Source organism: Ciconia boyciana, chromosome 10 (assembly GCF_034638445.1).
Source record: "Ciconia boyciana chromosome 10, ASM3463844v1, whole genome shotgun sequence".
Lineage (NCBI taxonomy): Eukaryota > Metazoa > Chordata > Aves > Ciconiiformes > Ciconiidae > Ciconia > Ciconia boyciana.
This window is the reverse complement of record NC_132943.1, coordinates 2,043,121-2,055,248: the sequence shown is the minus strand read 5'-3', so window position 1 is coordinate 2,055,248 and position 12,128 is coordinate 2,043,121. Positions and strand designations below refer to the sequence as shown.

The following is a 12,128-nucleotide window of genomic DNA, read 5'->3' as shown; positions in this document are numbered from 1 at the left end:
TGCTTATTTCTTGCTCTATGCTGTTGTTTTCCAGTTTCCCCCAGGCAAGTTTTCAGTAATGGTTTCAAGTCTTCATGTTTATAGCTCATTCAGCTGGTATATTAAAACTCTCTGAGTTGCTGACAAGTAAAGTACCCAGGGTTAGATTTCTAGCAGTATACTTCCAATTTAAATTACTGTAAGCTCAGTAATATTTGTGTGGCTTCTGTAACTATGCGTTGCAGGGCTGCCGCAGCTTCGCTGTGGTTCTTTCATCAGACGCTGTGTGCATATTTAGGATAGATTAGACTCGTCAAACTAGATCTCTGCCACTCCATCTCCTTGCCATAAAATAACTTCAAAAGAAACCTGAACTCCTGCCTAACACTCACCCTGTAATAAAGTCAGTAGGGAAAACAGGATATTTCGGACCAAATTCTGCTCTCATTTACATCAGGGTGAACATCAAATATTTCATTAGGCTTTGAGCTTTGCTCTGATGTAAATGAGAACAGAATTTGGTTCTCAGGGTCTGACTGAGCTGGAAAACCGCAGTTGATCTGAATCTTGTCAAGAATTCTTTTTGAAAATGACTTTTCATTTGAAAATGATTTTACAGGCCAATCTTTTTCTGGCTGGGGTGAGGATATTCAAATGGAGAAGGGTTTGTTTTGTTAAGCCGTCTCTTGGAAATTATTCTCGTCCAGTTAATTCACCTGAAATCACTGATTCTTGTGAGCAGGTTGTTTCTCTTCGCAGGGGACCCAGCTCTTTGCACTACAGACATAGCCCAGCGCTCGCTTTTCAGTACAGGGTTAAGATCATGTCAAACAGGTCACTTCTGAACGCAGAAACATGAGGATATTTCAAAGCCGCCAAGAAGTTTACAGCAAACCAGGAGCTTGAGATGGAGTTGAATAAAGCAGAGCTCAACAGGAAAAGAAAATCCAGAACCGTTGGTACTGATGGGGAACGGAGACCAGGAGGGAGAAGGAGTAGTTTGGGATGGGTGGAAGGAAGGGCAGGTGTTTTATGCAAAGTTCATTCGGAACTTTGAGGAAAAGTTGAGGAAACCAGGCTTCACGCAGTTGTGCTGGTGGTAGGAAGCACGAGCCCCCTGTTTCAGTCCGGTGAGTGGCAGAGCTGTTGAATACCTTTTTTTTCTAATTTTGCCAAAAGGCAGGAAGCGGTTACAATGAAATCCTCATCCGTATTGTATGGAATGAATCAGTAATTTTAAGGGGGATGCCAGTATTACTTTCTCATCCCTCTTTGTATTTCTCTTTGTGTTCCCTGTAATGTTGAAGGAGTTTGCACGTTGAGCAGAAGCAGGGGATGGTTTCGGTCAGTCTCTCGTGGTGCATGTGTCTGCTTTCTGCAGCCTGCTCTACGTTTTGGGAACTATTTGGCATTGACAAAACGGCAACTTCCAGCTCTCCGAGAGAGAAATGCCCCAGATGTTCACACACCTTCTGGGTTTGGTCTTTCCTTCCAGGCCAGTGCAGAATCGTCCCCAGCTTCCAGCCTAGGTTCAGCTCATCCATTTTCAGGAGGTCTCGCTCTGGGCTGAATGGGAAGGAAATGCGAAGACCCTGTCCCTGCCTGTTCCTGGGCAAGGTGGATTTTTACACCATCCCGTGTTTCTCTTTTCGAAGACGTTTCATAACTCTCATTGCTTTTGAAGTCCAGGTGCTGCTTAGCCTCTACGTCAAGAGAAGCCTCAGCAGCCTGGCTAAGTTTGTACTTGCAGGACGGTCAGATCCTAGTTAGGAGGAGCTCCACGAGCCAGGAAGGCCCACAGATGTTTTGGTTTTCCTGCAGCCGCTCTCGGTGTCGTCAGGCCTCAAACAGCTTCTGAAAGGTCCCGGAGCAGAAGTGCGAGGAGGTTGCGGTGGTGCTGGAGGCTGCCGCTCAGCAAGCGGCTCCGGCTGTGCTCCGGCCACCTGCACTCTGCAGCTGGAAAACTTCCTTTTTCCGAGTGATGCTTGACTGAATTCTCCTGTATTTATGGGAAATAGTTTGGAGTTACCGTGCCACAGGTAACCCACCGGAATAGCTGGGACGTTTGGTTATTCCCTTATCTTTTTGATACTCTCTGGCCTGTTGCCGGTTCTGTTTGCAGCCACCTCTTATTCCCAGCGCCTCGCACCGAAGGCAAACGCTGCTTGAATGGGATTTCGCAGCCTTGGCTGGGTGAGCTCTTCGGCACGGCCGTGAGCCCTGCCTTTACCTGCTTGCCAGTGGGCTCCCTTAGCCGTGTTCCCGGCCCTTTGTGCTTGTTTCCATGGATTTGTGAGAGCTGGCTGCACAGTTTTATCTGAGTTGCCTGGGATTTGTGTTGCAGGACAAGCAAATGCACTTCAGCAGAATGCCAGGGGAAGAAAATGAGAGCGGAGTTAGCCGCAAGACAGCTTTGGGGGAGCTCTGGGGGTCACAGACCAGATGCTAAGAGCTTGTGCCCCATTTAAATTGAAGCAGGCTGAGTGGACTGTTGGAAAACAAGATATATTTTCCTAATGCTTATTCAGAGTAGGTAATTCATTTGAATAGTATGATTGCATGTGTGGGTATACAGAGAATTAAGCTGCCATCTTTTACTGCCAACAATAAAACTTTTTTTTACTATTATTTCATTGCTTACTTCCCTTACTGTTTCCTGGAAATGCTGTTTTGAATTCGCAGAGGCGGGTTGTGCTGGAGCTTAGGCGCATCGGTGTCCTGCCGAACCTGCCCGTGGCCATCGGAAATGGTGAGAGCCAGCACGGGGCAAGCGTGTGGCTTCTCACACGCTTCTGCTCACTTCACACAGGCGTGGCGTGGAGACGGTGCTGCTTAAACCACAGCGTAGCCACGTGGCGGGAACTCACTCACTCAGGACCCAAAACGAGCATCGTTCCGAAGCTGCCCTTGCTCTCTGTCGTTTCACTGGCATCTTGCCATAATCAAAATGCTTTCGTTCATTGCTGCCTTGTGAAGGAAGGATGTTTTCGTGTTGATGAGATTCTGCAGATTGAGAAGATCTTTTAATCGTCATTGCCATTGACTGGATGCTTCTAATAACGCTTGTATGCCGAGAGCGAGTAGCGTAGGAAGTGTTTTGCTGCAGTTGATACCGGTTGGAAGATGAAGAAGGTTTTACAGAGCTAAGCAAAAGAATATGAGGATAACCACACCTGCTATTCTCCTGTCAGGATTTCTATGGTGAGATAAAGGTGTCTTCAGCAGGTTGACAACCCAAGCACTTTTCATCCGAGAGGGCAGCTGTAATTTGAGTCAACTGAACCCTGCCGGGTCTTGGTCCAGGAGGCGTGAAACAGCGTGTGGGAAAATGCGGCTTTCCACGTGGCTGGCATTTTGAATTGGGGGAAAATAAATTTTAAACGTAGCAAAATACTGAAGGGGGAAATTTCAGTGCACTGAACTCTGCAGGTGTGTGTGACCTGACTTCCCTTCATCCGTGGGATAACGAACGGCTGATCGCTGGCTGTCCCGGTCTGCAGGGCAGGCGAGGAGTCCCCGTAGGCTGGACCGCAGCGGCGTGCCGTCTGCCTGTGCAGCCCCCCGTGTCGGGCTCTTGGCAAAGCAATCCGTCGGGAACAGGAGCAGTTTTTAACTCGGGGTGCATTTTTCCCTCTCTTTTCTGATCTGAGTGCCAAAACCCCGCGTTGCTTTGCGTTCCTCTTGGAAGTGCAGATCGTAAAGGAGTTTCTGCTCTCCTGGCTGACCTGTGGCATGTTCTGCTGAAGGCCAGTGTACCGTGTAACTGGGGCCAGCCCCTTCCCAGGGAGCCTGAAGCGAGCGTGGATGGGAACCTGATAGCCGTGTTATCAGGTGCTGCCCTGATGGAGCCCACGGCTCAGGCTCCTCCGGGGCCAGCTCCGAGCTGTGCTATGGGTTACGTCTGCTTCACGGTCAAGTTTCTTATGGTTGTGTGTTCCTAGTAAAAATTATGTAATGCTTTGCCCAGTATATATCTGTATTTATATACTTATATATACACACCTTTGACTCTCGGGTTAGTTTTAAGGAACTTTTGCTCACAGTCAGAGCCAGAGTCTCTCAGCCCGTTTCTCTTTAGTTGCAATCACTGACAGAGCCTGGAGGCAAAGGTTTTAGTGCACCAGATATCCCCAGAAATACCTGAATTAGCCTAATTGCATGCCGGATTCCCGGCATCCCTGGGAAGCAGGCAGCGAGACCTCCCGTGGTACCACCACCCGAAATAAACTCCTTCCCCAGCTCAAAGACTGTGCATTTGGTCGCGGGCTATCACGGCATTGCCAGACCTAAATGAGGATCCTCAGAGCTGAGGCACAGAAATAATGTGGACAGGCGACTTGTGAGCAAGGTTATGAAATCTGGTGAGAACACCCAGAAATAGAATTAACAGAGAAGTTCTAGTTCAACAGAATTAGAGCTTGTTGAGGCTATGAGTGCAGAAAGCTGTTTTCCAACTCACGGCCTGGCTTCAAAATGAAAATTTTTTGCGGCATTTCTAGTTAGCTGTTTAATTTACATGGTTTACATGTTTTTCATTTACTGAAAGCATAGTAGCCAACAAACAAATAGCTTCAGTAAGTTTACAGACCCGTTGAAAAAAATCACAGCCCAGCAGCGCTAATGTGATTGCATAATGAAAACAGCTACAAAGAAGTGGTGGGGTTTTCTGCAAATACTCATTTCTTCAGCTTTAGTGAAGATCCGAAAATGACAGTTTTTGAATGTACTTCACAGCACTCTGAACTAACATTTTAAGGAGCACAGTCTTAGATCCTTACACAGCTTTTTGTTAATCTCAATTTTAAACATAGGAGAATTTACTTTAATAACAACTAAATATTTCTGGGAAAAGACCAGAGGACTCTACCACTATTTTTTTTTTAAATAAGCACGATAGTAGTTTAAAACGAATCCAAACCAAGGAGGCAAAAGAATTGACTGGGATCTGCAGTGAGACAGAAAGCCAGCCAGAAATAATCCTGGCTCTCTGCAGGGAACGCTTCCTGACTTTGGCTCTAATCCCGCAAAGCAGTTAAATTGATTATTATACAAGCATATACCAGAATAATTGAATTCAGTAAGGTGAGTGTATGCTTGTGTGCTTCTTCGTACGGGAAACAATTTTAGTATTTAATAAAACCAGAATTGAGGTGCTTTTCCTAAGGTGAACCGTACCTTTCAAGAAACCACCTTGTTTTGCTCCAAGAAATGCCATAAAATAAATGGGAATGCAGATAATCCAGAAAATTTTGGGGAAGCTGCTTGTCTGGTGGTTATTCCAGCATCCCAGCTTCCCCACGTGCTGGGGAGAGAGGAGCTGGCCTAACTCGTTGGAGAGCAGGGGATGAGAGAGGAGCGGGGTCCGGCACGCGGGTGCTCCCTCTTGTTTTAACATCAGTTTAATTGACTTATGCGTTTGCTGCTCTGCAGTGTCTGACAGGTGAGAAGAATCGCAACCCCCTCACGTATCGCCTGGTTATGGCTGTTGATGCCGGGCTTACAGAGGCCGGGTCTGTCGGAATTGCTGGGCGGCGAGCTGACGGGCGGGGGCATGGCAAATGAACCTCATGGTTTACCTCCGTCGGTTTTCCCTCTGGCGAAGCGAGACGATAGCGTTCAGCCCTCAGTTTTCACAAGGCTTAACTCAGAGTCACATTTCTCTATTTGAATAATGAACAGCGGCGCTGAAAACAGCCGTTCTGAATTATTCTTACGGGCCATTATAATAACTCGGGACTAGAAGAAACTGTTTGCAAGTGCTGGAAAATGTAAATATGTTTATTATCTTTTGCACTGCAGCAGTATTTCAAGAGTGCCTTAACCCTGCTGGTATAGAAGTAAAAGGTATTTTAACCTAGTAAGTATTAAATAACTGTTTACTTAACCAGTAACTTATGGGAAAACTGATTTTTTGTTCTTCAGCAAACTGCAAAAATGTCAGCATGATCAGTCCAAACAAAGTGTTTCTGTGGAGTGCTGCTTGCCGGTGGTGGGATCTGCTGATCACAGTGGGCTGTTGTGGGGGAGAGAAAGCCAGCATTGTGCCGCCGGATAAAGGAGCACAGACAGGAGAAAAGGTTCACAAAGGGTCCCATGAATTTTTGGGCTGCATATACATCAGGCTATTTATAACGTCATATCCAGTATGGGCTGCGTTCATGTACACAGCACGTATTTGCTGTGAAATTGTGCTACTGCTTCTTGCTCTTACAGAACTCAAAAAGTTATTGAAGGAGGAGGGAGCAGCTTAAAAGAACCTTTGGGCAACACGTGGTAGATGGTCATTTTAATATTTGCACTGATAGACAATGTCCTGTATTGCAAAGCCTTTGCTGAGGTTTAGGTATTTTAAATTTGGTCCTTCGGAGAATTGTTTTCCCTGCCTTGAGGTCACTGTCAGCTGCCTTTGCTGTGCCAGACCATATTCACCTCAAGTGTAAATGCAGCCAAAATGATTTCATTTTCTCTACGGAGTTTGGGACCACCAGGCGTTGCCTCCTTCCTGAGCTGGTGAGCTTCCTAACGTCTTACCTACAAACATGTTGCTAGCTCAGAGCTGTCATCCCCTCTCCCCTTTGCTGCCAGACGGACGCTCGCAGCGAGGCGGTTGCAGGAGGCAGTTGCTGTGTCTGGATGGGGCACTGCGTCTCAGGCTCAGGAGCACCGGTCCTCCAGATGTGGAGGAGAAAGCGGTCTGGCAGCTGCGTCGCGTAGCGTGCGCTCTGTACCGCCAACAAGCTGCGGCCCCAAAGCCTGGAATACTGCCTGTGTTCGCTGCCATCTCCGTACGGAGCACGCTATATTTGCTTGTGGTGAGGTTTAGTTACGAGCTCCATTCTCCAACAAAACAAGGTGGTGCTTCACGGTGTTAGATAACTGTCTGAGGTAGGAGGACGATGGATGTGCTTCATGAGCCTGGACTTTAACTTTCTGCCTGACACTGCCCTTGAAAACATCCTCAGTTTTTCCAAAATAACTTGGGGTCTTTTGCTGCCTGCCCAGGATGCCTTTCTGGAGCCCCTTACCGTAATCCATCCACATAAGCAGGAGCAACGCAAGTGTTGTCGTAGTTGAACTTTGCTCTTGGGTGGTCTGGAGGTGAACTGTACAACCTGGGGGGATTACCAGGTGGATATGGATATAATCGTCACTACATTTTTCATAACGGATCCTTTTGCTTCCTTATAGGATTGTATTGTACCTTTGTAATAGATCTGTGATGGGTTTACTGTGTTAGCACCCAAAGCCTTTCCAGAGAAAGGACCCTTCGTGGGTGGTTTTCCATAAAGCCACATTGTTCTTCTAGAATGACGTGGGCTTAATGCAACCTAAAAAGTTCTTTTTCACAGCCTGAGTAGAGACAGAGGTTTTTTATAGCTGTGGTAACCCGTTTAATCTTGCTTCTTACACAGAATAATGCTAATAAAAGAAAGATCAGCCTCGCTTAGTCCCAGCCATACTTTCAAATGACAGACCTTGGAAATTTATTCAAATATAAATGGCAACATATGGTTTTATGTGGTGGGATTTGATTTCAGCGTTCGTCTTGGATTTTGGCCAATCTTCAGGCTGTAGGCTTCATCTACAGTTTCACTCTCTTTAATCTTCCAGGATAAATTATATCATTTCATGAAAGTCAGCTCGCTGTCTCTTGAAACGCACATGTTCCCAGCACTGACTCATCTGATGATAGTGTGAAATATCCGCGAGCAGCCGCCGAAAGCCGCAGGTTGCTGTTGCTTTTCCTCTCGCTATCAGCTGCTGTATCCCAGCCAGCCGGGGCTGCTTGCGTCCCGGGATCGGCAATTCTCTGCCGGGACTGTATCACTTCGGGTTGTTCCTTAATTTAATTAGTCAGCCATAAATGGCTTGTAGTTGTTTATGTCAGATTTTCTCATCCATGTGGAACGGTTTACATTAGATTTCCCAGAAATCAGTCCTTCTGGCTTTTATTGTTGAGTGATCGTATGCGCCATTGTTATGTTTGTTTCCACAAGACATGATTTTGTTTAAATTGGCTCCATTTTTTCTGAAGTGGGTACAAGAGAGATGCGATTGTTTAGAGCTCAAAGTTGAGATGAACCTACTTTTTTGCTTTTGTTATGTTGACTCTTAACTGTTTTGTGGGGAGGGGAGAGTACGGAGAGCGCTGGAAGAATTTGCCGTTGGTTGAACTGAAATACCATCCCATTTACTATAGTAGGAAAAAAATGGCTTGGGATAATAACGTAGGGACGAGTGCATCTAAGCAGCCTTGCGGTGCAAGTCAAGGAGAGGGTTCCTTGGGCTTGCTTTGAGCGGGGGTTGGATCAGGCCCAGCGTACGCCTCCAAAATCCAATTATATCAGCGGGCAGCTGCTGCCTTTGATCCTTACAGTGCCAGTGGGTTCCTGAAACTCGGCCAGATTCTGGTTTTCTCTTTGGCTCTTCCTGATGGAGGTTGGCCTTTTTGCAGCATTTCGTCTCTTTTCCTCCGGAAGGACGTGTTGCTCCTGCATGGAAGCGTGTGCGTGCCGGGAGGGGTGTCCAGCACAGCAGAGCTGTATGCCTGCAGGCTGCACCCTCCAGCAGCGCTTCTGGTGGGCCCTCGGTAAGAAGGTGCCCAGTAGGGCATTTGTGGTGAGTGCCCAGAGTAGGTCACGTTGCTGCATGTTCAATGAACTTGAGCTTCTTCACGACAAAACGATTCCTGGTCCTGCACGCGGAGAGCGGGGCAGCCGGACGGGATGCTGGCAGGCGCCGGTGCTGTCGTCCGGTGCGGAGATGCTCTGGTCCCCGCCGGAGTGTGCTCATCCCACCTCTTGCTTTTAAATGCACGCTTGTGAAAGCAGGATAGTCGTGCCAAAATGCTCACGGTGGTCTCCCTGTTTTCCCAAGGAGATTTCCTGGCCATTTCGGGTTTGAGTTTGTCCATTTGGTGGCTTTGCAGAGCCCAAGGCTCTTCACCAGTGATGCCAGCTCTCGAGCCACCTGCTGCAAAGCAAACGTGCTGGGAGGCTGGGGCAGGGGCTCGCTCGCTTGCCCTCAGTTTTCGTTGGAGCTGCTCTAACCATCACCAATGCATATGGGGTGTTTGGGCTTTAATCTCCCAGCAAGGTGATTCCTGACACCGTAGGGAGGCTTTATGAGGATTACTCCTGAAGAAAAGCCCGAGATTAGGCTGAGGATTTACAACCTGAAGCTGAATGGCGGTGGCTCTCCAAACTCACCCGTCTTTTCCGTGTCCCGGTGTCCCCATCTCTGCTAAGCAGAGGCAGGTCATGCCCCTTGCACAACTGCGGGCCAGGCAATACCAAGGAGACTTGTTCCATCCAAGAGTGGGTCCATCTCGGCTCTGTTTCACTCTACCTTAGACCTTAATGTCTGTTTTATGGGCCTAGTGGAGCAGCCCACATAAAGGCGTTTAATGCTTCAAAACCACTTTCATGGCATAGGCTGTAGGGAGCGCCGAGTCCCTCGGGTTTAAGATCATGATAATTTGCTTGACCAACAAGTGTGATCTGTTTTTTGTGAGGATGCATGCTTTGTTGTTTTAGGTGTGTTTCTTCTACCTCGTGAGTCTTTAAGGTTCAGCTGGAAACATTTAAATACAACTTCAGCACGTGTTTGTGCGGACTTCAGCGCCCTGCCTACCAGAGGCTGTGCGAGTGGGGCTTGCTGAGCCTGCACCGAGCCCAGTAGTTACAACTTGTGGGGTCGTGGCCGTGAATATTGATGGTAATGTTATCAAATAGTTCATCATAACCAGTGTCCCTGTCCTCTCACAGAGATCCAGTGGCAGAATTCCCATTGACATCAGGTACTGACCACAAATATCTGAAGAATAACCCAGTTGTGGCAATTTTGCTTAGGAATGACAGAAGATGTATCGCATACACCACAAGTATGTTTTATTCAGTTACAACAGACAGCAGAAAGCGTGGCGAGAGGGTCACCCAGCACGCCACTACTTGCAGTGCTTTGCAGATCTCGTGAGCAGCTCGGTTTAGGTCCCACTAAACTCTGCCTGACTTCAGCGAGGTCTGCTCGGTGCCTTAATCTTTGTGTAGGTACCTGCTATAAGATAGACGCGGTTAGAAAGAGGAAGCTGGCATGGGAATAGTAATAATGATGCATACTTTGTAAAGAACTTGCTTTTTGGGAGTATCTAGAAACGCCAGTTGGGGATTTGGTCTCCTTGTGGGAGACACAAACGTAGAAATACACGCAAAGAACTGGCCCCTGCCCCGCGGAGGTTAGTTTCTAAAGAAGAAGTAGCCAGTGCTCCCGCCAATCCTTAATTACCGTTCGTTGGCTAATTTCACGTAAGCACTGTACCATGAGCTGGCTGCTTAGGGAGGCAGCAGCTGATGGCTCAGAGGGCTGTGCTGCCTGGAAGCTGGCGGTCCCTAACCGGACAGCCTGGCTGGAGGTCCCACTGCTGCCCCCTGCTCCGCATCAGCAGCACCCAGCGCTCCCGGGACATTTGGGTAAAATCTGGTTAAGGAAGGAAGGAGCCTCTTGGGCTCACTGAGGGTTTTGTTCCTTGGCAGAAGGGAAGTTTCAGTCCTCTGGATGACCGGACTCTGCTTTTCAGGACCTTGAAGAGCAAAACACCTTCTTTCAGAGCTTCTCCTGTCCCCCTGCAAACAGCCAGCATCTGAGGAGGGAGAAGCTGGGAACAGCATTTAACGCTGCTCGTGGACGGTGGCACTTACAGCTTTGTTCAGAAGAGCATGCCTGTGCTCTTCCTGCATTCACTGCTCAGTTTGACGCCAAAATCCAGCAAGCGAGAAGGCAACTCATGGGGTGGGCTATGAGGAAGCTCTCAGTGAATTTGGGAACGCGTAGGACACTTTGCACTGCCCCCATCACCTCCCATCCGACCGTGCTGGGACAGTAGGCTTGCTGGGACGGCCGTGTGCGGGGCAGCTGCCGTGCGCCGGCTCCTACCCCTACGGCTTAGGGGTCTGGTGTAGTCCCTTCACGCGGGGATAGAAAAAATAGGCTGGACGATGCAGCACGGAGGGAGGAGTTGCAGTTGCGAAGTAGGGAGGACGGGGAAATGGGTGCACCTCCTGCTGCTCACCTCTGCTCCCTTTTGCTTTCCAACTTATTTAATATTTTGTGATTTTGGTGTGGATTACTCCAGATCATTTGTGTGCTGAGAAAAGTAGGACTGAGCCAGAGAATCTACTGGGAAGTAATAAGATTTAAACAGTATCCTGAGACCTGCTTTATCTTAGATCTTATTTCTCCCTCAAGTTGCTTGTGTTTCCTGCCAACACCCTGTATTATGGCTCTGTGACTCTGACCAGCTGATAGTTATGCTGATGTATTTCACTCCTCATTTAGCCTGTGATGATTTTCTTTTTTTCCTCCCTGTAATTTGTTCTTCTTCCTAATTACATTATATTACAGTGGAAAGCCAGTTCTGAACTGTGAAAGAGACGGAGTCTTCCTGTGGCATAGCCTGATGCAACTGTGTTGCTTACATTCGTACCATTAGTGGGTATGATTAAAATTTTAGGGGGAAAAGAGATACAAAGATTTATGTTATAATTGTACCTGACTTCGTAGACTTGCGGCGCAGGTGTTCACCTGTGATTCCTCCACTGGATTTGTCATGAAGAAGAATACTTTTAACAAGAGAGGAAACCTGGACGGAGAGGTGTTGAACAAGCAGATGAGCTGCTTTTTAAATGTTTTTCATACTCTTTCTTGCAAGCTGTAGTTTAACAAACACGTGGTGATTCTTTTGTAGGTGTGTGGAGAGAAACAGCGCTTTGAGAAGCTGATGGAGCACTTCCGAAACGAAGACAACAATATAGACTTCATGGTGAGTGCTATTTCTCATCAGCAAACTTTGGTTTCAGTGTTCACTCTGTCTGGTCCTGCCGTCGTAGGCAGACATGTATCTGCCGTCTGATCCTTGGCCTAAAATTACCACAATACAATTTTCTTATATTCCAAACTACATAATGTGCGTTTCATTTTTAGCTTCAGTTCAATTCAGTTCTCTTCAAGAAATGCCTTGTACCATAGTGAAGGTAAGAGGAAAGTGGCCTTTTGGTCCTGCGTGCTATTTCGCTGCAGCAAAGCAGCAGCTTTCGCAATATCAAGATGCGTATTCTGTCCGTGTGCCAACACCCTCAGAGTCACAGACAGGG

General features: G+C 47.6%; 1 protein-coding gene across 6 annotated transcripts in view; it reads left to right on the top strand.

The window, feature by feature from the left end:
• Nucleotides 1-12,128, top strand: part of FMNL2 (formin like 2) — a 155,277-nt gene that overhangs the window by 116,559 nt on the left and 26,590 nt on the right. For all 6 annotated transcript variants that reach the window (XM_072874790.1, XM_072874793.1, XM_072874791.1 and 3 more), the window contains exon 10: nucleotides 11,723-11,797. In XM_072874790.1, the coding sequence (XP_072730891.1) occupies nucleotides 11,723-11,797 (75 nt within the window). The remainder of the gene's footprint in view (nucleotides 1-11,722; nucleotides 11,798-12,128) is intronic.